Genomic DNA, 27,787 nt, shown 5'->3' with positions numbered 1-27,787 from the left:
GCCACTCTCTAGCCATTACTCTTCTGAGACCAATGCCACACTAAGAATACAGACAGAACCATGATGTAAAAACAGAAGTCAGTTATCAGTTCTGTGTAGTTTCCTTTCACTCAAAAATAGTACTGTTTGTTTGTTCTTCCTTGTAAAAGGCAGCACAAAAGAGGGGATGGAAGCTTTTCAAAGATTTGATTAGTTTTGTGGATTAGTGAGCCAGCTAAGTGAATAAAATGATTGGTATGGGACTAAAAAGGAAACACTAACTCAGTTTGGATTCTAAATCAGATTTCTGAGATCACCTGACTCAGCTCAGTGAAAACCCTCTTCATTCAAAATCCTTTTACACCAAATAACATGAGAAATTTGAGTAACTATAAAACAAAACAAAACAACAACTTAGATGTTGGAAGGATATGTCCACAGGTGTTAGCAGAGGGAAGTTGTGATCATCACACAAACAAAATGTTAATAAATGTGGACAACGGCATGGGCTGGGGAAACAAACACCATACATGCCTCTTTAAATTGGCTGGGCTGAATAAAAGAACTGTGTGTGAATCTGTTCTGCGCAAAGCAGTCCTCTCTCTTGGCCAGCTAAAGTCTTGGGTTTTTATTTCAATTATTTGAGATCTGAATTTCCTCTTTATATTTTCTAGAGAATAATAGTAAAATATTAAATATCACTATTTTGAAATGCTGCTGTTTATTTTATCAAAAGAGAGGAAAGGGCAAGGTGATGGGAATATGGATATCTTTAATTCTGTGTGCCACACACATAGATGACCCTTTTTGATTATTTTGCTAAGTACTTTACATGAATTATCTTGTTAATCCATACAATAATCCACTGAGGTAGATCTATTTTTTCCTATTTTACAAATAAGAAAATAGTCTTAGAGAAGTTAAGTAACATGCCAAAATAAACTCAGTAGCTTATAGGAGGCAGAGGCCAACTGAGATCCACCTGCCTGTGAACCTTTGCTTATTGCAGTTTACCACATTGTACGGTCAGCTAGAGAGACGCTGGATAAACTCCTCTGGGGTCTCATTCCTACAAGGACCTAATGGCTAGCCTTTCAATAGATGCTGCCTTCCTTCTAGAGGGGAAGGCATTGACCATTCTAGACAACAATGGTAGGCAGTAAGCCTCTGCTCCAGGCTTACTTCCTCCTTTTGTGAGGGTTGAATGATTCCTCTGGTTCAACCTAAGAAGCATAAAACCATTGCCTCACTGAGCAGGAGATCAGTAATGAGTATGCAGAAAGATTCCTGGCAGAGAGGATTAAAAAGTAAATAGCATGTTTGGAAAGAGTGTTTGAGCTTTAGAACAGAATGGAATTCATACTTTTAAGTGGAGGAATGTAAAATTTTGGCACATAAACTTCTTGCTTAAGAAAGAAGTTATCAATCCATGCCCCAAGTTGTAAATAATTAAGCCAGATTCTTCCCAGAACCCAGAGCCTTCCATGTTGGTGATGAAAGCACTCAGGACTTTGTTATTCCAGTCTGTTAACTAGCACTGACAATGGCTGGGAAAAGACTAAGATAACAAAGGACACCGGGACTTAGCTAAGTTCCCATGTTGTTCATTGAATCATTTTTGTTCCAGCTCAAGCTCCAACGCTGCTGTGTCTCATCCCCCATCTCCTAGATTAGTTATAAAACTCACCACCTAGCTCTTCATCGACAGAGCTTTTTGTGAATTAGTAATTATCTTATGTACTTTGTTTTTTATATCTCAACTGCATTTTTAACTCTTCAAGGCCCAGGACCAAGAGCCCAGGTCTCTTCTATCCCGGAATGCAATGAAACAGTGTGAAAGTACTTTATATGCAATAAACCAAAATAAAGCATTTGGTATCATAAGCTTTCACAAGCCTACCATGGTTCTGGGCAAATTGAATCAGAGCATTTTATCACAGCAAAAAAAGAGCTGAGCCATCTCACATTTTCAAAGCACTGTTCTAAGGGCTATGCTTGTATTATTTTATTCAGTCCTTACAAGCACCCTGTAAGGAAGGGATGAGAGTCTGCCCCACTCTGACCTCAGAACCTACTTCCTAAACATTCTGCTGCTTTGCCTCCTATTGAGAGGACCCAGAGCTAGGAAGAATTTCAAGTCTTCAATTTACAGATGAAGAGGTAAGATGCAGAGAAAGTAACTAACTGTCTTGCTTATGGTCAAACTACTATTAAATGGTAGAACTGAGCTAGAACCTAGTTTTCTGGTCCTAAGCTCAGACTTCTTTCACTACAGCATACCTCCCTGTATGGGAGGCAATCCATATACTATGTAATTTGTACGCAATTTTAATATTTTCGAGGAAAACCGTAGTGATCTTGAAGTTTCTCAGTCCCTGGTATATTCAGTTCATGGCTTATGAGTTATCCTTTATAAAATAGTAATACATAACAACCAATTGTTTTAAAGGTAGCATCCTTATCACTGAATGTTGATTGAATGAAAGCGTATTTTTCAACTACCAAGTGGAGAGGGTAACCAAGAGTGGTGAGTGATTTGAGATTCTGCTTAGTGAGGCATTTTAAGCAAGATTCTGCTTGATGAGGAATTGTGCTAGGATTTTTCCTAGCAGAAAAATAGGAGTTTAGGCTTTCCTTTGTTTTTGTTTTAATTTTAAATTTATTTTTACTTATCAAGTATTTCAAACACAGAGTACAGAATATATTGTTCATGCAAGCATCTATATGCAGAACTAGATTAAACACATGTTAATATGTTGCTACATATGGTTCAAAGCTCCATTTAGAAAAAATTAAAATGTAATAGAAACAGCCAATGCCCCACTATTCATCTGTTTCTTCCTTTCTCTAATTTACTACATAGGTACACATGTAATCATAAATAATATATCATAATTTTATATATTTAGAATGTATATGAAGGGCTACATACTTTATGAATCCTTTTTTGACTTACATTCTTTTCTCTCTCAACATTATGTTTTTGTTTTAGCTTTTAGTTAGAAAGCATTGTCTTTAGGTATATAAATTACATCCTTAGGTGTTCAGGCATATGAGAAGTGTGTGCATAAGATATGACTATACATTTTTTAAAAAATATTTAAATAGCAGATCCCCATAAGGCAAAGTCTATTGTATATCTTAAATTATATATTTTGTAATCTTTAATGCAGGTGGTATACTTCTAAAATAAAAGATGAGAAATTAACATAATAAAATTGGAGTGGAGATGTAACAGTAGCATTAGGCAGAGAATCAAGCTGTAAAACATCATTAGAGAATCTAGGATAAGGGGGAACCACCAAGAAGTGTAGAAAATTCCAAGTGCTCTCAGATCCCAGTCCTGCTCAGCCCTTAGGCTTATCACCCATTCACTGCCTGTGCCTCTCCATTACTCCTGTTCCCACCTGCCTTCATCTTCTGTGCTTACAAAGCCTCTTTATCTTCCCTTGACACAGTTCTGAGTTTTAGCCCTGGCAGGAGATGCCAGTGGAAACTCCTTCTCTTCCTTTCCCTTGAAACCTTGCCACCCAACGAAACCTCCTAACAAGTCCCCCACCTGCCTCAAGAGCTCTCCTGCAAACATCCTCCCTTTAATGACAAATTATTTTACACTTCTTACTTGTTGCCTTATTCATGTATTTGGTCTGACAAAACTCCTCAAAACACTTTATTCTTTAGGAATGACCTGCCTTGCTGGGTGATAAGCTTTTCAATACTTACACTGTTGAAATAAAATCTGATGATCAAATAGCGGGCTTCTTTCAATTGTAAGTTTTCTGATCCATGCTTCCAATGAGTTATGATATATTCTCTGGGTCAAGTGGTTCTAATAATTATGCCCAATATGAATGTGACTGATATTCACACAAATTGCTCTACCAGTGTATTTATCCAACCCTCTTGGAAATCATGGCATTGATCCAGCACCAGACAAGAAGCATAAAGAGAGAAATTTCAATCTATCATTACTACAAAAAGGAAGACATAATGACAATAACAAGACTTCAAAGTAGGTATTCTATTAGATTTTTTTCATAAAGTGCTATAAACAATAAAAAGTATGTTTTTATATGGAAAATAAAATTGTTTATGTAAATAGCCTATTAAAAACATCAAACATCTATTGTACTACAGATTTCCATTTAAAACTTGCTATAGTATGTAGACAGATTGGAATGGGCTGTCCTATAGTATAATCCAATATAATGTATAATTTTAGATAATCAATTCATAGATATGCTTTGATAGTCTACAATTTTATTTGTTAGAGTGCTTTAGGGAGACGTATTACATTGACCCTTCTTGCTCCAGAGATTCTTTCCAAATACCTTATCCAATGTCCCAGAAAGTATTTTTTATATCCCAATCATTAAAATGTTTATTTTTCTTCTAAAGAGAGGAAAAATTGTCAAAGTCACACCTTCACAGTTAATTATAACTGGGCCTTTCTAAAGGTCTTTTCCTGTACGAAGTACTTAGTTACAGAATTATTTCTACTTGAGCACTGTTTAGGCAGGGTTACAGTTTTTCTAAGACATTTTTAAACACTGGAATATTTTGGAAATACAATCTCCCTTATTAATGTAAGAGCCCTGCCCGTAAACTTGAGTTAATTCTGTTGAGTCAGGACTTACTGATAGATTCCTGAATTTACCCAGAGCTTTAAATGTTGTGTTCCAAGTGCCCTTTGCTCCCAAGGAATCAAGGAGTGCATTAATGTAGTTGTCACTGTAATATTTAATAAGGAACCTTGTGTAAGATTTTAGAAACTTTCCATTTGAAGGTGTTTTTTGCTTCTAAATAATACAGACACTATCAATATACAATGGGGCTGAGAAGGCAGGAAAGCTGGTCGATTGTACTTATTCTGCATTCTCATCACATAGAAAAATGGAATTTAAGAAGTAGGTAGTCCAGAGAGAAGAAAAGTCTTCCAAGTCTGCTGTTTTTACTATGTGCAACAGTTGAAATTAACTGTCAAATGAGCTTTGACTCTAGCTAAGTATAAATATAAAAAAGAACAACTTATGGTTAACACAGGCATATCTGTTATTATGCCACAAACCACAGGAGGAGCAACAGGAATGAACTGCAGTAATGATGGCAAGTGGTCTCACTACTTTTCATGTTAGTATGTTGTGTAAATACTTTAAGATAGTAAACATTCATTCAAGGCCTTTCTACATGTCAATTGAAGTGTTGACCAATTGTTTTTTTCTGCTATGTCTATAATTATTTGCTTGCATGTCTAGTCCTCCACTAGACAGAAAATGATGTCAGAATACAAAGATTTTCTCTGTTTGTGTTCCATGCCCTGCATAGTACTTTAGACAAGATAGACAAGCAATGAACATTGTTTCCTCAGAAGTAGATACTTCATATATTGTTCTAAGAATAATAGGTCTACTTCTTTTTGACAATGAGAAGAAAATAAGAGGAGAAGGAGGAGAAGGAGGAGGAAGAGAATGAAAAATAAGCAGAGGAGACTGATCCTGACAAGACAGTCATAATAAAACAATAAATTCCCATTTAAATTTATTTGGATCATTTCTCACTCATATGGTGCTTGACTTAGCACAAATTAGTGTTTCTTGAATGCTAATTAATAGTGTGGTTGATAACTGTAACCATATGAAGTCATGGTCATGTTCTAGGTAATCTTAGAAGGATTTCCAAAAACCGTTTGCAAAGATCACAAAGTTAGACGCAAAAGCTTTTCAAACCTTCTTCATGTTTTAAAATTAATGTGCAGAAGAAATCAATCAAGATGGCAGAGTAGGAGGACATGGAACTCACCTCTCCCCATGAACACATCAAAAAAGCATCTACATGTGGAACAATGCTCACTGAAAACTAACTGAAGAATGCAGAAAGACTTCTGCACAACCAAGACTGTAAGAAAGATACACACAGAATCAGGTAGGAAGGGAAGAGAAGTGATCAGGTCAGGACCTGTGCCCCTGGGAGGGGGCTCAGAGGAAAAGGGAGGTTACGTGGGCAGAGATCCTCCCTGGGGGGTGAGCAGTTTGAGCCACTTATTGGGTGCCCCAGCCCTGGGGTCCTACACAGGGAAGATGAGCCCCCTACGCTGGTTGGCTGGGACTAACAGGAGGGCTATCAGAAGGCTGGGCTTTGCTTGTGAGGAGCATGTGCGTGCTGTCTTGCTCCTGAGGCAGGACGGAGAGGGCAGATTGAAGGCAGCTCCAGTGGCTGCTTGGTTTCTAGTGACTGCCCTGGCACATGCCCGAGCCTGAGCAGAATGAACGGTCAAGCCCCATCACTCCATGTCCCAGCCCTGCACTGTACCTAGGCTGCCAACACCAGACAGAGAGCTCGGCTGTGGTATGCAGAGGCGACTTGGACCCAGAACAGTGTCTGGGTGGGGTGGGGGTGGCAACTGCTGGCACATACTTAGGCAGTGCATCAGAAGCAGCCTGGAATTCTGATGGTGGCTGGTCCACCATAACCTGCACCCTGATAAATACTGAGACCATGTGGGCCCCACCTGCACTGTGGTGAGACCTCACAACGGGGCAGGGATGGTGGAGATTGGAGGGATTGATCAGCTGTGTGGAATAAAGGGGACTCAGATGTGAGGCTGAGTCTAAACCAGGTGAGGGCAACAATTGCTCATGCCTACACAGGTGGCACATTGCAGGCAGCTTGGACCACTGCAGCTGACACACCATAGCCCATGCCCTATCATGAGAGCACTTGCACGGGCCCCTCTTGCTTCGGCACTTCTCCCCTCTGAGCTAAGAGTCCCAGGGCTTAGAGAGGAGATAGCACATACTTAAAGGGAACAGAGCTAGCTCAGACCCGACCCTCAGGGCTTCTGCTCCAGCAACTTGGGATCTGCCCTGCCCCCAATAAGATGGTTACAGCCACTGAGCAGAGGGGAAGCCCTGCCTCAAAATCAGTTCCAACTCTAGCCACTCTATCTCCAGCCCCACTGCCTACCAAGGTGATGTGTGCAGGCATAATCTGAGGAAAGACATGACTTGCATCCACATCAAATCTAGCTTTCCAACCAAAGAGACTGGGCACAAGCAGTCTCTATAGGGACACTCCTACATAAGAACACCCTTTCAAGTCTGCAATGGGTAACCGTTTAACCTAAATTCATAGAGACAGAGAAACTTAAGCAAAATGAGAAGGCAGAAGGACTGGTCTCACTTGAAAGAGAAAGAGAAAACTCTTGAAAAAAGAAATAATAAAACAGAAATAAACAATTTAACAGATAAATAATTCAAAACACTAATAATAAGAATGCTAACTGAATTAGGGAAAAGAACTTATGAACAAAGTGAGAATTTAATAAGGAACTAGAAAATATAAAAAAGACCCAATCAGAAATGAAGAATTCAGTAACTAAAATAAAAAAACATACTAGCAGGAATGAATAGCAGACTAAGTGATACAGAAGAATGCATAAGTGATCTGGAATAATGCAAATCACCAATCAGAAGAGCAAAAAGAAAAAAATTTACATGAAAACAGTTTAAGAGATTTTGGGGATAATATCAAGCAAAGCAATATTTGCATTATAGGGGTCCCAGAAGAAGAGACAAAATTGGTGATTGAAAATGTATTTGATGAAATTATGGCTGAAAACTTCTCAAACTTGAAGAAGGAAACAGATATCCAGGTACAGGAAGCACAGAGTGTCCTAAATAAGATGAACCTAAACAGACCCATGCCAAGACAAATCATAATTAACATGGCAAAAGTTAAAGATAAAGGGAGAATTCTAAAGGTATCAAGAGAAAAACACAGAGTCATATAAAAGGGAACCCCCCATAAGGATATCAGCTGATTTTTCTGCAGAATATTTGCAGGCCAGAAGGGAATGTCATGATATATTCAAAGTACTGAAAGGGGAAAAACCTGCTACCTAGGATAATCTACACAGCAAGACTATCATTTAGAATAGAAGGAGAGAGAAAGAATTTCTCAGACAAGCAAAAACTAAAAGAGTTCATCAATACTAAACCTACCCTAAAAGAAATGTTAAAAGATCTTCTCTAAGTGGAAAAGAAGTAAGAATCTATAAGAAAGGGAAAATCCCACTAGGAAAGGCAAGTATAGAGTAAGGGCTGTGGATCAACCATTTAAATAAGCTAGTATGAAGATTAAAAAACAAAAAATTGTAAAAGTAACTATAATTATAATAAACAGTTAAGGGATAAGCATGAAGATGTACAATATGACATCAAAAACACAAAACATGGGAGAGCAGAGTAAACAATGTAGCTCTTTTAGCATATGTTTGAACTTAAATGACTACCAGTATAAAACAAGTAGATATAGTTATAGGTCAACACATATGAATCTCATGGTAACCAGTAATCAAAAACCTACAACAGATACACAAAAACTAAAAAGAAATGAACACAAGCGTACTACTAAAGAAAATCATCAAACTACAAGGGAAGAAACAAAAAAAAAATAACAGAGAAGAACTATGAAAACAACTGGAAAACATGCAGTAAAATGGTGTAAGTACATACCTATCAATAGTTAATTTAGATGTCAATGAAATAAATGGTCCAATCAGAAGACATAGGGTGGCTGATTGGATAAAAAAACATGACAAGACCCATCTATATACTGCCTACAAGAGACTCACTCCAGTGCTAAAGACACACATAGACTGAAAGTGAGATGACGGAAAAAGACATTTTATTCTAACAGAAACAACAAGAAAACAGGAGTGGAAATATTCATATAGACAAAATGGATATTAAAATAAAGGCTATAACAAAAGACAAAGAAGGGCATTATATAATGGTTAAGGGACCAATACAAGAAGGGAATATTACACTCATTAACATGTATGCACCTAATACAGGAGCACCTAAATATATAAAGCAAATATTAACAGAAATAAAGGGAGAAATTGACAATAATATAATAATAGTAAAGAATTTTAACACCCCACTTACATCAATGGACAGATCATTCAGAGAGAAAATCAAAAAGGCAACAGTGGTCTCAAATGCCACAATAGACCAGTTGGACTTAATGGATATCTATAGGACATTCCATCCAAAATCAGCAGAATACACATTCTTTTCAAATGCACATGAAAAGTGCTCCAGGATAGATCACATGCTAGAACACAAAACAAGTCTTGAAAAATTTAAGAAAATAGAAATTATATCAAGCATTTTTTCCCCAATCACAACAGTATGAAACTAAAAATCATGAAGGCTAAACAACATGCTACTAAAAAAACCAATGGGTCAGTGAAGAAATCAAAGAAAAATCAGAAAATACCTTAAGAAAAATGAAAATGAAAACAACTTTCCAAAATCTATGGGATTCAGGAAAAGCATATCTAAGAGGGAAGTTTATAGCAATACAGACCTTCCTCAAGAAAAAAGAAAAATCTCACATAAACAATCTAACCTACCACCTAAAGGAATTACAAAAAGAAGAACTAACAAAGCCCAAAGTCAGCAGAAGGAAGGAAATGATAAAGATCAGAGTGGAAATAAACAAAATAGAGACCAAAAAACAATGGAAAATATCAATGAAACCAAGAGCTGGTTTTTTACAAGAAAAACAAAATTGATACATCTTTAGCCAGGCTCATCAAGAAGAAAAGTGAGAAGACCCAAATAAACAAAATTAGAAACAAAAAAGGAGAAGTTACAACCAATATCACAGAGATACAAGAGATCATAAGAGACTATTACAAACAGTTACATGCCAACAAATTGGACAACCTCGAAGAAAAGGACAGATTTCTAGAAACATACAACCTGCCAAGACTGAATCAAGAAGAAATAGAAAATTCGAACAGACAGATCACTAGTAGTGAAATTAAATTTGTAATTAAAAAACTCCCAGCAAACAGAAGTCCAGGACCGAATGGCTTCACAGGGGAATTCTATGAAACATATAAAGAATAGCTAATACAAATCCTTGTTAAACTACTGCAAAAAATTGAAGAGGACAGAACACTCCCAAATTCATTCTCCAAGGCCACCATTACCCTGATACCAAACCCAGACAAAGATCACACACACAAAAAAGAAAATTACAGGCCAATATCTATGATGAATATAGATGCAAGAATCCTTAACAAAATACTAGTAAACTGTATCTAATAATATATAAAAAGGATTATATATCATGATTAAGTGGGATTTATTCCAGGGTTGCAAGGATGGTTCAATATTCACAAATAATCAATGTGATACAACACATTAACAAAAGGAAGGATAAAAATCACACGATCATCTCTTTAGTCACAGAAAAAGCATTTGACAAAATTCAACATCCATGAAAAGATGCTCAACATCACTAATTATTAGAGAAATGCAAATCAAAACAACAATATCAACTCACACCTTTCAGGATGACTATCATCAAAATGTCTACAAATATCAAATGCTGGAGAGGGCGTGGAGAAAAGGGAACACTTGTACACTGTTGGTAGGAATGTAAATTGATACAGCCACTATGGAGAACAGTATGGGGGTTCCTCAAGAAACTAAAAATAGAACTATCATAGGATCCAGCAATCCCACTCCTGTGTATATATCTGAAAGAAAAAAAATGAAAACACTAATTCAAAAAGGTACGTGCACTCCAATGTTCATAGCAGCACTACTTACAATGGCCAAGATATGGAAGCAATCCAAGTGTCTATCAACAGACAAATGGATAAAGAAGATGTGGCATATGTATGCAATGGAATATTACTCAGCCATAAAAAGAATGAAATTCTGCCATTTGCAACAATGTGGTTGGACTTACAGAGTATTATTCTTGGTGAAATATGTCAGACAGAGAAAGACAAATACTGTATGTTATCACTTAATGTGGAATCTAAGAAATAAAACAAATGAATGCATATAGCAAAACAGAAACAGACTCACAGATATATAAAACAAACTAGTGGATGCTGGTGGGGAGAAGGAAGGTGGGATGGGCAAGATAGGGGTATGGGATTAAGAGATACAAACTACTATGTATGAAATAGGTAAGCAACAAGGATATATCATATAGCACAGGGAATTATAGCCATTATTTTGTGATAATTTTAAATGGATTATAATCTATAGAAATACAGAATCACTACGCTGTACACCTGAAACTAATATAATATTGTAAATCAACTATAGTTCAATTAATTAGTTAATTAAATGTGCAAATGATTATGCCTAATACTGGTCTTTATAAACTAAAATAACCACTTTGACAAATACCCTTCCCATAAACTGCTCAGTAAAGTCGCAAATTTTTTTGACCATTGTATCTTTTTGACTGAACTGAGTTAATAATTGGTGTGCTTTGTAGTCAGAGAAACTGATAATTAAGTAACACACTTACAGATAATCATTTCAAAGATTACCCACATCAAAGTGGCATGAGTTTTATCAGGTCTGGTCCTCAGCCAAAACTGTAATTAGCAAGGTTTGCATTCATTATCTCTCCCTATCAGCTTCTGCACTTGTACTTACTTTAAGTTTTGCCCTTTTCTCAAGACAGTCTGTCCCCAAGTCAGTGACATATTTTTGGTACTCTCCATGTCTCCCTTCACCTATAAAAATATCCCATGTCCTTCGCTAACAAAGGTTTAACTATTGTGATTATTTGAGCTATGGTGCAAAATGCCTGATAATGACTGAAAGTGTTATCCTTCCCAGTTGCCGCTTTTATTTTTAGCACTGTCTTTCAGTGTTTTATACCTGGGGTGACCAACTGTTTCAGTTTGCCTGGGACTTTCCTGGTTTCAGCAATGGAAATTCCAAGTCTCAGGAAACCCCTCAGTTCCAAGCTTATTTACCCTAACTGCCCTGAAAGGACTGTAAAAAATGACAGCTGGGGACGACTTTTTAGCCTTCTCTCTCAAATGCAGTTCCCAGTTGGAGATTTTTCTGCTGCTTCTCTCAGATCTCTCTTCAGGATGATGTACTTGACCCCCCTCAGGATACCTTCTCTTTCCTCCCCACCACACTCTTCAAGACAGATTTCCCAGATTTGCTCCTCGTGCTTTCTGGGTGGTCTAAGCCTTCCATTATTTTAGTTTGCTCAATAAAAGACATTTGCCTTCCTAGGCATCTCAGTGTTCACAAAAAAAGGGTCCAGATACATGTCATAATCCTTACCCACAACACTCTGTTCTTTGTCTTCACGTTGCCCACCTGCAGAAAGAGCATTCTTTATCTGAAGCACTCAGATCCTATAATAACAACAAAGAAAACCCAAGGGAAATCATCTATGAGTATGTTTATCTACACCAATATTTTTCATTAGTTCTAATAAGCAGAATTTGATGATATGTCTTGCCTGAAGTAAAAGGACAATGTAGTGAAAAGGTTCCAGCTGTCTAGGTTTGCCATCTCAATACAATTCTATTCATTCTGCGGCTCTGGAACATCCATCATTTCTCAGGCATCTATGATTTGCCTGTGATAGAGAAGCAAGGAAGAAAAAATTTTAAAAGGCTCATTGTGGGATTGTTTAAAATGCATTCAAACAAAGTAGTTGATTTCATTAAATTAAAAAAAATTTGACCATATCATTTATGTTATGGATTTATGGCTGGATTGTGTCCCCGAAAATTCATATGTTGAACTCCTAACCCCCCGTGCTTAAGAATGTGATTGGATTTGGTGATAGGGTCTTTCAAAAGGTTATTAAGTTAAAATGAAGTAACTAGGGTAAGCCTTAATCCAATATGAGAAGAGATTAGGACATAGACACATGTACCGAGACAAAACCACGTAAAGACACAGAGAAGATAACCATCTACAAGCCAGGAGACAGGCCTAGAACAGATCCTTCCCTCATGGCCCTCAGAAGAAACCAACCCTGCCAAAGCTTTGATCTTGGACTTCTAGCCTCCAGAACTGGGAGAAAATAAATTTTTGTTGTTTAAGCCACCCATTCTATGGTACTTTGTTATGGCGGCACTAGCAAACTAATAAAATTTTCTGGTGGATAAATACAGAAATACTAAGTGGTCAAAATGAGCTCTCATTAAATACAGATTTAGAACCTTGCTCAAGGCAAGAACCCAGGGCGTATGGATTAATTACTTGCATGGGTTTGCAGCTCCTACATCAGAACTTGGACTGTTATCCCTAGGCACACAGTAAACTTCTCAGCAATCCAAATGGAAATAAATAGAAAGGTTCTCTAAGAGTATGGGTTTTTTTCTTCCAACCTATCAGTGAAACCTCTTGAAAATAGCTTTAGGAATGTAACATCAAGCGCTGTCTCATCTTCTCACGGATAACCTTGATCAATCATCTTTTACTTCACCACAACCCACAGCATTCCACTCCACCCGAAAAACAACAGTATGATAGTCTTTCCTGAAGAGCATTTCTCCACTCAGAGTAAATCATAAGTATAACTGAACACATATTAAACACATATTATACAGGAACTATGTATTAAGAAAGAAAATGTTTATAGGTTCTTAAAAATGGACAGGATGAATTGTATAATATGAGCTTTATCTTAATAAAATTGTTCTGTATATAGAACAAGCAAATAAATACACCACCTTTGTCAGGGTATCCCTTTTGTATCATTTTGTCCTATTTTTCACTGATGTCTTAGAATCATCTAATTTACTTTGTTGTTCTACTTTCCCCTTGGGCAGCATTTAGAGGTTATTACTGATTCAAAAGTGGAGATAAAGGTCTCCAATGAAAAGTCAGATGGCTGAGAAAGATAGAAATACCCCTGACCTTGGACTTCCTTTCATAATTTCATTCAGAGAATGTTCAAAGGATTGTGCCGTGATGTTTTTCACGGACGGGTGATACTTGCCACTCAATCTTTACAATTTTCTCAATCAGGCACTCTGGGAACTCCTCCTCTATCCCTCTCTCCCAGTCAGCTTCTTTCTGGCAGCAGTTGGGGTGCACTGACTAGGTTACAGGTCCTGCCTGAGACTGAACAATTAGGAGTAATAGGAGATCTACCACTGGACCTCCTGGGTCAGGTGAACTCACAGTCTTGATGGGGTTTTAGATGGCTCTGTCATGTCATCAGCAATTTATAAATTGGTATGTAAAGGGTAGATTGCCGGTGAGGTTTCACTTACTTAGCGTTTGAGTTAGTGCAGAAGTTTATAGAAGCAGGCCCACTGCCCAGTCTCGTGAGAAGGACTCAGATGACTAGATTCTTGAATTACACTTGAGGGAAAAAGTTTTCCTGGTACAGGAAAAATAGTTCTGAGGTTATCTCACATCACATTTTTAATGGAAAATTGCTGTTGACGTCCCCAGCACCAGCCTCCTCCCAATTCCAGGAACAGATCTCAATTTTACCTGGTGACCAGTGACTCCCAAACCCAGTGGTTTGAATGAGGGGGGAGGTTGTCAAGGAAGGAGCTTGTGACCCAGGTCTGACCAGTCAAAGGATTGCTGGTTACAGCCCTTAGTGACTGGCTGAGGGAGAAGCACAAAACCTGAATTGGTCTAATCAGAGGCACTCTTCTTCTGGGGTTATAGGGAAATATTCAGTATTGCCCTACCTATCAATCAAAGTTTACTCAGAAAAGCAGGACCCTCAGCAATGATATACAATAAGGATTTATTGCAGTGATTTGACCTGACACATATGTGAGAGCTGGTCAAAGTCTTGGCCTGGCGCTTTCTTCTGTCTCTGGTGTGGAGCCAGAAGTCATAGGTCAGGATGAGGGAAAGAAAAGATGAACACCTGACTGAGGAAGAGCAGGGACAACTGGAATCTGCATTTGTCAGTTACTCGCACCCTTGTTGGTCCCTCCCTGTCTCCAAGCCTGCAACCTTGCTGCTGTGGATAACCCTCAGGACAAGTGGCGCTCTGGCTGCAGACGCCCACCAACAAGCTGAGTCAGAAGCTGCAAGGGAGCCTAACCTACATCCACCTTCCAAGAGTCACAGTGGCTATTGCTCCACAGTGACCTTCCAACTCTTCCACAGATTTCTCTTGTAGCTAACCCTACCCAGAAATATTCAGTGAAGAGAATTCTGGGAAACATAGTTTAGTTTAGCCAAGTCGACACATTACAAAGCCACCACAGCCTGAAACTGGAACATGGAGAAATATGAGGTGGGAGCTGCTGCAGCCATCTTGCCCCAGGGAGAGCCCAGAGCTGCTGGGCTGCTTTGTGGAGGCCAAGGATTAAACTAATAAAATCAAAGTCAGAGAAGAGTGAAAAACAAATGAGCAATTTGATCACACCCTTCAAGCCCTGAATCCTGGAATGCCTGAAACTACCCCTGGAGTTTGCAGTTGTGAGAGACAATAAATTCTTTGTGCTTAAGCCAGTTTGAAATAGGTTTTCTGACACTAGCTCCCGATAGACTGCTAAATGACAATCTTAACACAGGGCTGCTGTGTTTGCTCTTGCTGAAGTTTCTTAACAGTTTTAAGGAACAGTCTTTAGTAGCATTAAATCCATCCTGGAGGAAGCCAAGCAACAGTTAATTTGTATCTTATTATTAATCAGATAAGGAGAATCAATGAAAGATATTTTCCATTTTTAAAAAGACCAGCAAAAAGAGAGAAAGTTTCCATTGTTCCTTTCATTAGACCATAATCAAACTTTTTCCTATCTCTCCTCCACACTTTCCTTGCTTTCCACCATGATGTAAGGGGACTGAGTGAGCGCTGAGTACATATTTTCTGGAGTAAAAGAGTATATTTTCCTTTTACAATGGATTTTTCTACTATACTAAGAAAGAGTGTGGTAGATAATTCCATTATGCCATTTAACATAATAAGTGTAACGTCAACATTATACCAAACTTGTCAACCCCAAATTCTGCTTAAATGACTGACTTTGGCAGAACCAGTTTCAGTAAAATGGGTCATATCATCATGGCTAAGTTTGAGTTTCAACTACTAATCATATTTATATAAATACGTTAAATGTCTCAGCACATTCCAAGGGTTTAAGTGTCAACTTATATATTAGGAACATTTAAAATCTGCTTCCAAGCCCAAAAGGAGAGTCTCAAATGTATCTAAGAAGGAAAAAGTAAGTCATAGATCCTCCTAGTCACCCAAAGAAGAACAATTAAAATTTGGGCAGAGGATGAGATATGACACATTAATGTCAAAGTGAGGTTGCTCACCTCATCACCCCTGTCAGAGTCACCATCCCTTTAAATGTGGAATTCTTCATGGGAAAGAGAACATCTATCTACCTTATTAACAAGTGCCTGTGATCACTCTGTAATTCTACAAAGAAGGCGAGGCATAGAGATAGTTGTACTGACCACATTAGAAACATTTTTTGTTTCCAATAGGGAAAAATTAATTCAACAAGACATTTAACAAGTGATGGGCCAGTAAAAACAAGGCTTTCTCCAAAAATATTTTATAGAAACAGTGCATATATTTTGCAAAATCATCTTAACACACATTAAATGTCTCAAGTTATTAACCTATTTTTATTCAAATGTGTTTACATTTTAAACGAGATATAGAGATATTAATTATTTTAATTAGTTTTATAATAAAAATTATTTTTCAAGCTTTTAGGAAGTCATTATGAAAAATTTCACTTTATATATATAAATGGAGCCATTATATAATCTGATTTGCAGGGGGTTTTTTGTTTTACAATTTAAAAAATATTTTTTTGATGGAATGACATAAAAATTTGTTACCTAGAAGTAAGGTTTTCTGGTTTAGCAAAGATTCCTTTTTTCTTACAGAGATGAAGGAAATTAATGCTGTGGTTCTCAAAGTACAGTCCCTGGACCAGCAGCATCTCTATTACCTGAGAACTTATCAGAAATGCAAATTCTCAGGCACCACCTCAGACCTGCTGAATCAGAATTCTGGGGTGAGGCCCAGAAGTCTGTGTTCCAACAAGCCCTCTAGATGATTCTGCTGCTGCTAAAGTTGAAGAACCTCTGTAGTAGAGGTTGCTTGGTCTCAGGCCTTTGCAACGAGACGGGAGCATGTTTGACAATGTGCTTTGGGTAGCTCCTAGTAAAACCATTGCTGACCTTCTAACTCAGTCCTCATACTCATATTCGAGTTTGTTTTGAATAGTTAGTGGTTTTTTCAACTATTCAAAATTGTGCATATTGCGTAACCAGTTTCAGTAGGCTACGTGAGTAATAAATGAGATAGTATCTGTAAAGTGATTAGTGTGCTTATGTGTGCATGCTATGTGTGCTATGCCTCACACAGAGGGGATGTTATTTTAATGTAAATAATTGATATTCAAACTATTAGTCTTAGTTCACATTCTTTTCCCTCATAGCAAAATAAATATACAAAACCCACAAAATATCCTACTCATTATACATTCATAGACATTTAAGCCTAAGAGGAATTTCAAGATTACCCAGCTCAAGCCCCTCGTTTTACAGATGAAAAAACTGAAGCCCAGGGAGGCTGAATGACAGGTCAAAAGTCTCTTAGGAAGTAATGGGCAAAGATTAGAAGCCACAGCTTCAACTCTTGGACTAGTATCTTACAGAAGAAGCCATTCATGTTGTACTCACTGCTACAACAGCAGTGCTTACTCTGGAATTTTCTCCTTTGCCCTTACTAATTATTATCCAGTACTAATCTCTCTTTCTGCACTCCCTCATGTATAAACTGACACTATTATTCAGAATTGCAAAGCTATTAGATTTAAAGCTTTCTGGCCTACATAAGCCTAGATATACATAAAAACAAAAGGTAAAATATGCATGCAAAAGCCACAAATTTCCATAACATTTAGTGAAATAATGAAATATTGTAGTGTATACATAGTCACTTTTTATTTTGTATTGTGGACTAGTAAATAAGCATGCAAGAAACCAACTTTCAACAATTATGTTATTTTGAAGAATGTCTTTGGGTTAACCCCACCTCTTTAGAACTTTGGAACTCACTAAATTATACAGCAGCAGATGAAGGAAACTTCATACAGAAGAGGCGGGAAGAAGTATGTACATATAAAAAGAAAAAAAAATCTATTTTAATTAGAAAAGCCTTCAGAGACATACTGTTTATTATTCTCCTTTTCCTTTATAGTGCCTTAAATATTCCTTGGACATTAAAAAATTACGGAAAATATAATTTACAGTAGCACAGTATGAAAATTCGTTCTGAAACTTCTAATTATGTATAGCATCGTATGATTTTGAATGTATTTTCTTTATTGTATTTCCTCTTTCTTGCTTGCTTTCTTTTTTTGTTTACTTATTTTTGGCTGTGTGCACGCGGGCTTTCTCTAGTTGCAGCGAGCAGGGGCTACACTTTGTTGCAGTGTGCGGGCTTCTCATTGCGGTGGCTTCTCTTGTTGCAGAGCATGGGCTCTAGCCACGCGGGCTTCAGTAGTTGTGGCATGCGGGCTTCATTAGTTGTGGCTCGCGGGCTTCATTAGTTGTGGCTCGTGGGCTCTAGAGTGCAGGCTCAGTAGTTGCGGCGCACGGGCTTAGTTGCTCCGCGGCATGTGGGATCTTCCCGGACCAGGGCTCAAACTCGTGTCCCCTGCATTGACAGGTGGATTCTCAGCCACTGCACCACCAGGGAAGCCCCTGTATTTTCACATAACATATTCAAAGCTATTTAGTAGCAGCAAAATTTCTTAGACCAACACCATTCATTAATGTAATGCATTCTGTTCCTTCCAGAGACCTGGTCATCCCCAAGTTCAAAACTTAATATGGTATTTTCTACATTACAGGACATGAAAGTGTGCTGTATTCATGACTGGCATGAACAGTTAATGACTCACTATTGCTTGCACCTCATTAATTGGTTTCCATATTAAGGCTTTAACAGAAGGAAGTGGAGGATCTGTGGCTTACATAGAAAAACTACTACACTGTAAGCTGAGCACTGAAAAAAATCTCATCCTAATGCATCATTAGGGGAAGAGCCTGAAGAACTGAAAGAACCATCTCTGCTTTTTCCAGTTTCGAAATGTTTAAAGAAGTTTTATATTAATGGCTTTTGATGCTTTTAATGATGTCAAGGATGGGATTTAAGTGCCTTATTAATTCCCTTGATTTGCCACCAAATCTTAAAGGCGATTCATGATTACTGAGCTAATCTTTTCTGATTATGAAAATCCATTATAGGAAGAAAAATATAAAATTCAGAAAAGTGGAAATGATTTATAAAAATGTTAGAATATGTTTAAAAGAACAGAATGTTTGGACATGGGTTTAAAATTCCTCTGAAAGGATTTGTTACAAGATTATAAAATATCTTTGTGTATATTAATATTTAAACCGTTGTTTCATCCTTAAATTACAGAGATCACGCTATTCATTTTTTAAACTCTTCTTAAACTTCCCAACCACAATCACAACAGATGATGCGATAAACCTGAAGTGATTTATTAAATCTTACTACCCTAATCAGCTAGCAAAATCTCTGTCATCTCAGATCTCAGAGCCTGGAAAAACCCAGTTATTAATTCTGTATTATCCTTTCCCGAAATTCTCTGGTTTGCTGACGTGCTAATAAGATTCCAAGAATGTTCTAAAAAAAGAAAAATCACCACTAAAAACGATTGTGTTCTGAAGTTACAAATTGTTTTTTTCTTCTCCCTGAATTCATTTTCAACTAAAATAAATTCTGTCCTTGAATGTGTGTACAAAACTCCTTGGGCAGGCTATATTCTCTTATCATCAAATATAAATATTAAAAGCCTTAAAGATCTTAAACCCTAATTCAAATTACCTTTGCCAGCATACCAAATACCCCAGGGTGGGTGTATTAAAAGCTCTAAAAAGATTCTGCTTTTACTTTTTAGCCAAATGGACATGTTTTATTCAGGATCCCTAAATAAAATCCTTATTCAGCTCATCCACATTACCTTTGAGGATATGGCTTTCCTTCCTTCACTCCTTCACCCTTTCCAGCCCTTCATCCTGGCTCCCTGCATCTCCTGAGCTCTCCTCCTGCCTGAGGGCTTCAATGCATTGAGGAACTGCCTCTTCCAACCTCCCCAGACCAGAAGCAGTGTCTAATCTTCCTTCAGGCTCATCATTTCTTTACCAGGGAAAACTTATCTGATCTCCCTGATCTATATGATGTCCCCCGATATCTATATCTCTTAGCTTCCCAGCCTTTCCATTGCAGCTGGTATTGCAGATGCCATTTTAGATTTAACTGTGTATTTTTTTATTATTGTCTCTATCACTTCAGCAGAATTGAAGTCAACGATCATGCTGTTTTTTCCCCATTATTAACCTCAAACATCTATGTGTCTGCCACAGAGTAGGTACACACACTCCATCTGTCAACTGAATGCCAATAAATGAATGACTATCTAAAACACATAAACATTGGCACGCGGCAGAGGATTGAACATAGGAGTAAGCACAGACCATCTCTTTATCAACTCTCCAACAGTTAGCATTTATACTGGCCCGAATTTCTATATCATCTTTGTCTTCCAAAAGCTTTAGAAGACACTCTGGTGCACACAAACACACAGACACATGTTTACATGAACACATGAGCATGCACATACACAGATATCAGTGGTTTTGGTGGTTAAGACTACTGCACTCAGCAGTGATAAATCAGGTTTTTAAAAAATAACCCTTGTTTTTAAAAATCTTTGTGAGTTAAAGAACTACTCTGCACTATGATCCTGAAGAAAAAGTCCAAAAGTTAGGCAGGATTAGCTAGGTCTCAAGATGCTGGAGGAAGGTGGTGAAAACGCCAGTTGGTGGGTACAGACAACAGATTTCTGATAAATCATATGTTCCTTCTGGCAGTCTTTCAAGAGATGGTACAAAAGAGCAGTGAGCTCCAATGAAAATGAAATCATTACCATTTCCCTATAAGTTTTAATATGCATTTTGATTTTTTTAAACTGTATTCCTATGTCTTATGTTTTCTTAAAAATCCAGAACCAAGTTCTGCAAACAGAAAACCTCCTTCACACTGGCTGTAGAGCCCTGAGCATCCTCTCCAGTCCTTAGTTTCTTCACATGAAAAACAACATGTTGTTCATGCTTCAATGCTGGCAAACACCACTGAGAAATAAAAGCGATCAGGCATAGCAAGCCTGTAGCCCTGTCCCTGGCCACAGAGTATTGTTTGCTTCTCCTCTCTCCCTACCTGTCTGCTGGCAAAACTCCAGTGTTCACATTGAGAGTCTCTAGATTATCTGCGTATCTGTGTGATGTAACTATGCTAGCCGTCATTTGTTTTAACTAAAAGAAATTAAAAGTAACTTTGAAAGGGAGAGAGGGCTTTTCTTTCCCTTCTCAGCAACAAAGCAGCTTAATGTTTGCATTTGAAACATATATAAAAATGCATATTTGATTATAAAACCCATCCTTGGATTTTGTGTTAGGCTGTGCTTTCACCAGGAAAAGCTATTTTTTCAAACATGAAAAAAAAGTAATACTTTTCTGAGTTTCGTTCTCTTACACACACACACACACACACACACACACACACACACACACACCTTTATTTTCCTTTCTCCCCTTACTCCCTCCTCCAAAACATACCCTTCAATTCTATACTTTCTCAGAAGTGGAGAATGCAGTTGCTCTCAAAACCTCTAAAGAATTTACTAGTATTAAAGCTCCAGTTAAGTCTCGCCATTGTTTGGTCACAGGGTTTTTCATTCTGTCCAAAGCTGATTGAAGGTCTTGTAACACATCTCTGTAACTGTTTCCATAGTGAGCACTCCAAGTATAGAGAAAATCACAGGCAGGTTTCCACATCATCTATAAAGAAAAAAAAAATTAAACTGGAGTAGTTTGGAAATAAATCAGAGAGGAAAATAGATGCTTTAAAAAAAGGTTTAAAAGCCTCTTAAAACTTAAAAAGAAAATGGAATACCAATTACATATATACTTATTTAATGTCACAGAAAACATGTTTTAATAACTATCACTCCTCTGTTATATTCCTGTGTTTCTAAACCTCAAGATTTAAAAAATAATGACCAGAAGTAGGGTTTTTAATTTTCTTGATTCATGATCTAAACATTGTTCATTGTCTTCATAGGAATACAAAATTCCTTGTGCAATGTTTTGATTGTAACAGATGTTATTGCAATAAACTTTTTGCTCTCTGACAGACTTTTAAGGTTAAAATAATAACTCTTTTATTGTTATGTGTCTGTGGTGATCTTTACCATACCACATATAACAAGAAGGAACTATACAGTATATCTAATGATTTAAGTCATTTTATTTGAGCAAGTCTATAAACAAGGAAAAATGTAGCTTCATGATCAAGTCAAAAGGAAAGCAAAAATATAATTCTCTAATTAAAAAATAATTTAATGATACATTTTAATGACCAAAAGAAAGATAGATATTCAATACTTATTATGCTTTCCCTCAGCACCTACCCATACCAATGACCTCATTGTTTCCATAGAAATAAATGTACGCCAAAGAGGAACCTCACATACAAGGGTGTATGTAATGGTAACCAAGGCAACCAGGCTCAGAGAGAATAGAGACAAAGGCCGACCAAATAAGACAAATTGTGGAATACACACACACACAGACACACACTCAGGTTAAAATACATTTTCTCTAGGAAAACAACAAAATGATCTCTGCACTTGTAATTGGAATACTTGGAATATAAACTTTGTTACTTGCTACTTATTTGGGTTCCCTAAACTAATTCATTTGTGATTTTATCACTTTCAAAGTGCAGGAACACAGATTGTTAGCTACATATTATACAGAGCTGCCCTCTTAAAACAGAGCCTCAATTGACAGTAATATCACATGATAAAGGGCCTTGGGATATAATCCTTCACCTTCCACTGATATCCCCATATACCCTACAATTGAAGTTAAAAGAATGAAAGACCTAAATAAGGAGTTCTGTTATGTTTCAATTCAATCTATATGAAAGGCTATGCATCAGGCTCAAAGGATAATTTGATGTTATTTATCCAATTAGCATTCCTGGGGAGCCATGAACACCCATATTTTCACCTCTCTAGACAACGCTCGAGTCTTCAAGGTATTGAATGGAAGATAATTATCAAAGTTAAACCCTATCTATGTGGTCATAATGCAGCAACAGAAATCATCCCATATTTCTGTATATAAGCTCTATACTCACCAAGCTGATTTATAAAGAACTGTGAATGAGGTGTTCTCTCATCTATTTTACTGAATATTCCACATTGAAACCAAACCTTCCAAAGAGTAAGTCCCACTAATACCCTGCAATGGAAGATGAGTTGAGGCATATTAATAGAGCCTTTTTGCAGATTCAATCTTGCCTTTCACTGCTAAGATGCAAAAAAGCAGTAAATGAGTAGATTATTCTGTAGTGGGAATAATCCCGTGACCCACTGTAAAAGCTTTGAGACCTGTATTCTATGTTGCATTCATTTAAAATTCCCTGATGTTCAACTAGCTGTTACATTATTTTTCAACTTGTTATATATTGTTTAAAATAATAGTGTTTATAGCTAAAGTCTTCTAAGACTTTATTCTAAGCCCCTTACTGACTGAGTCTGATAAAAAGATGTATTTGAAGATATTTTATGATAAACAGCAACTGAGAGCATTTCAGTACCAAGATAATGGCACAGTATCACAGAAAACAGATGTCTCTTAAGAATTACAAATGGGTAATTTACAGGTTGTGCACTACAGTGCAAATTCAAAGTACACACCTTCACTAACTTTCCTGGGTAGAAAAGCTCTGCATCACATATCTTGCTGCAGCACAGTGCATAGCTATGTATAGAAAAGGCCTGAGGCATACTCAGTCACGAAGCAGCCCCTTGCTGCTGTCAGAAGCAGGAAATACACCAAGGTGATATGGGAATTAGAAACTACAGATTCAGAAGTCCAATGATACATTTACCCACTTACTTAGGCAGAGGGCCACATAATCTCTTCAAGTTTGGCAATTTGTACTGATAGCAGAACAGTATGGTCAGCTCTTGCACTTCAGAGAAATGTGGAAAGATTGCTGAGTCCTGGACCCTAATTAGGACCTCTGAAAGTGTAAAAAGACTTTCCAGGAGTCCTCTGTATTAGTCAGAAATACAAGGAGGCATATTGCCCTACACTCATTGGAGATCCCCTGGAGTCTAAACCATAAGCTACCTAGAAATAGGTACAGTGGCTTTGGGCTAAAAATACTATGGCAATGGTAAACTGCATGATTTATACTAAAATATGAACACATTTTGCATCCCATTTTTGCTCCTCTTTGCAGCAAATTTAGCCTGAATATTCCTTCAGCGCAAAATTTGTTCTGCTATATATAACATCATTGGTGGCTCTCAATACAGATGACAGAGAAACACCACTGTAGTACACATACAGTGAAAATATTTGAAATACGTTGTTGTTCATTAATTAATTATTTCACTTATTAAATCAAAATTACTGAGTTACTGCTATAAGGAATGTTGTTACAAAAAGGAATAAAACGTTGATATATAGCAGGGCTCTTGTTTTTAGAAACTTTAAAGCATGGAAGGGAGATAGATACTTGCACAAACACTGGCCCAGTGTATGAATAGACAGGGTTTGATAGTAAATAATGATTAAGAAAAACTCAAAAATTACTTGCACATTCTAATTCAGTGTAAGAAAAAAAAGGATAGTTCCATCAACTGAGAAGCACTATGGTGTAACAGAAAGAAAGATGAGTTTTGATTTCAGAATCCTGGGTTCACATCTGATTTCCATTGGGTATTGGATGGGTCAGAGTAAATTTATCAACTTATCTGAGCTTTGAATTTTTTAATCTATAAAATATGGATAATAATCTCCATGTCTGTGTCCAAAGTACCTCATGAAGTGTCTGGCATATTGTTTGCATTTAATGCTTTTCAATAGGATATGGTGGAAAGTGGATACTTCTTGGGTAAGGGAAAGATAAGCAGTCGGATTTTAGCCTTACTGAGTTTGAAGTAAAAAGGGGCTCTCTCTTATTTCCAATAAGAAATTGGAATAGAGAGATGATCTCCAGGGAGCAGGCAAGGGTTTAGCATCCCTCGTGCTAAAATGATGGTGAAAAGCATGAGAGTAGAGGAAAATGCCAAGGAGGAAAAAAAAGGGATGAAAAATTTAACCTTTAATTAAGTCTACAGTTAGGGACCACAACTAAGAAAGAGAAGCAATAAAAGGATGGAGAGAAGCTGGTGTCAGAGTAATAGAAAATGAAGCAGATTGCTTCATGTTGCAAAAGTTAAGGGCTGATAGTATCCCCCAAAGGACATTCAGTGGTTTGCTGGAGCTGGCTCACACCAGCCTATTGTTCATATAGCCTCCCAATTCCATGTTCAGTGATATCACATTGTAAGATTAAAATCATCCATGTTGGGAGTTTTTACACCAAGGAAATGGGCAAAAGCTGTAAGTTAGGGCTTTTCCTCCCTTGAAGAACTTGTAAAACATCTACCGGCATGGCACTCACTGAGGACATCTCTTTTCTGTTACTTCTTCTGCTACCTCGAACATCAAGTGATGTGGAAACATGAAAGAAAACTGAGAAAATTCAGGATTTGGGTAATTGATAGGACTTTGGTAACCTTGGAGGAGGCAGTTTCAAGAGAGTGGTGGTGGAAGGCAGACTGCAGGTATGAGCAGGTGCCAAGGAACTGGAAGCCACAGAACAAATGGGTCATGTCTGGAATTTGGAAGTTAAAGGAAGAGAGACAAAGCTAGAAGTAGAAGCAGTGGAAAATGAAAGTATGTTTAAAAGGAAAAAGTCTGTATAAAGTAATATTAATTGAAAGAAGAGTTTGGTTTGAATCCTAACTTAGCCAGATAGAGAATTTAGGGTTGCTGAGGACTAGAGAGGTAGCAAACGTAACATACTCAAGGAGAAAAGTTAACTTTCTTTAGACAGAAAATACATAAACACAGACAAACATTAAAATAATTATGGAGTTGGGGCATGTAACTAAGGGGGCAAGTATCAAGAAAAATAGAGAAGGAATGGGTTCAAAAGCATATGTTGTAGTTATGTGCTTGATACACTGATGAAAAATATTAAGAACTATGTTTTCCCTCAATAAGCAAATCTCTGCCAGGGAGAGTAAATACAACTTTTTCTATACTGAGATTGCCTTAACAAAGCCTGATAGAAGTCCAGCTTTCATCAATGCAACAGTCTAATCAGTTGTTTGTCATCCTTTGCGGTATAGATATATGACATTTGGACTCAAGTTCTTAAATACTTATATTTTTCTTCAGCATTTTTTTATTTTCTAAGATCATTCTATTTTTGTACTCAGCAAGTGAACATATGTTATCACAGGCAAAGGCACAAAAGGTAACTTCCATACATTAATTAACTACAGACTTCATGAAATTATGTCCAAATATACATACACATTAAGGCCACAAAGGATTCTAAACTTTGTAATAAATTAAAGAGAAAATGAAATCGTTTTCTCTGGAAAAGTTTGAATGAGTAAAATAAACAATTTTCTTTCCGGAATGATCTAAGTTAAGTCCTCTAAAACTGGAAATGAGTTGTGGACTGCAAGATCTCTTCCAGGTTTACGTTATTTTATACCTATTCAGTGGTCTAAAAATAGTTCTTCCTCTCTTGCTCAGTGTTATGCTTTAATGGAAGATACGCAGAAACGCTGCACTAATGCTTTGACTAATCAAAAGGAAAGCATGCTCTTCAGGGTTTGTTTTTCTTGAATTACTCCTGATCACAAAACAACTTCCATCAGCCTTCTTACCTTTATCACAAATATTTGACACACAGGCATCATTCTTGCCCATTTACTCTTAGCTTTTTGATGTTAAGTTCATGGTGTTTATGGGTTCATCTTTGAATAAGAAGCATGAGGCTAATAAAAGCGGAGAGTTATTAATTTCTCATCTATGTGCTTTGATCTCTTTATATAAAGGGCAGCAGCATCAGTAGGCATTTAATCTACCAAAGCTGAGCAGTTTCTAAGCTCCCAGAATTTGTGTAGTAGGAATATGTCTTTGGTTTATCTTCCAGATACTAGAGGACAAATAAGAAGGTAAAGGAGCAATGAAAAAGTAATAAGTGGGATGCCAAAAGAAATGAAATAGAATAGAGATTTAAAAAAAAAAAGTTTTCCAAATTTAGAGTGCTTGTTTCCAAAAGCCAATCAGACTCACTAGATAACGAAATGCAACATGAACAAAAGCAATTCAAATTTGAGCAAAGCATTCTATGTCCTTTTTTAGCTCATAAAATATGAATAGTATAAAGAATGCAAGTGGTTTTAACTACCTTTGGATAATTACATTTTGCCACATTAAAGGATTAATAATCCACCTACTTTCCTCATAAAACTATTGGTGCAACGTTTCATTTTAAGTACAATTATCTGAAGAAGTATCAAGGCAAATTTGTCTCATTAATGATTATTATATGCATTTTATCTTCAGTGCATCATTTACAATATCGAGGTGGGCCTTCCATCACCTGTAATTGGTAACTACATAAACATTATTGAAATGAGGTTGCCATTATCTTTACAAAAGAAGGGAGACTAACATATCTGGGGTCCCTATTTCCTTAGAAAGGAGACGGTACTTGAACTTCGTTAAAACTTGACCTAAGATTTTCTTGGAAAAGTCTCTTTGGGCACAGCCAGCTGTGTTTGCTCTCGAAATAACCACTTGAAACTTCAGGGGTTAAGCATGAGCCACAGGAAGACAGAGGACCCATTCCTTACTACTGCATCAAAATAGTCTAACATCTTAGGAGAACCTGCTGGCTAAGCTATTCCAACCAATTCTTAATTAGGAAGAGAATACAGGTCACCTGGTTATAAATCCAAGGCCATCTCACTATTGTATTGCAACAAATTTATTTCAGTAGTAAACAGTTTTAATAAATGCTAATTTAAGTCTTATAATTAGCT

At 37.1% G+C, this 27,787-nt stretch overlaps 1 protein-coding gene across 1 annotated transcript in view; it reads right to left on the bottom strand.

The window, feature by feature from the left end:
- Nucleotides 1–12,622: 12,622 nt before the first annotated feature.
- The window catches only part of MACC1 (MET transcriptional regulator MACC1), a 332,598-nt gene continuing 317,433 nt past the window's right edge, over nt 12,623–27,787 (bottom strand). Inside the window, 1 exon segment of the mRNA XM_082472688.1 lies at nt 12,623–21,653. Coding sequence (XP_082328814.1) covers nt 21,441–21,653 — 213 coding nt within the window. The 3' untranslated portion in view covers nt 12,623–21,440.

The sequence above is a fragment of the Balaenoptera physalus genome, assembly GCF_965194825.1.
Source record: "Balaenoptera physalus genome assembly, chromosome: 8".
NCBI lineage: Eukaryota > Metazoa > Chordata > Mammalia > Artiodactyla > Balaenopteridae > Balaenoptera > Balaenoptera physalus.
The sequence above is the reverse complement of the archived record's forward strand: the minus strand, read 5'-3'. Positions and strand labels throughout refer to the sequence as shown.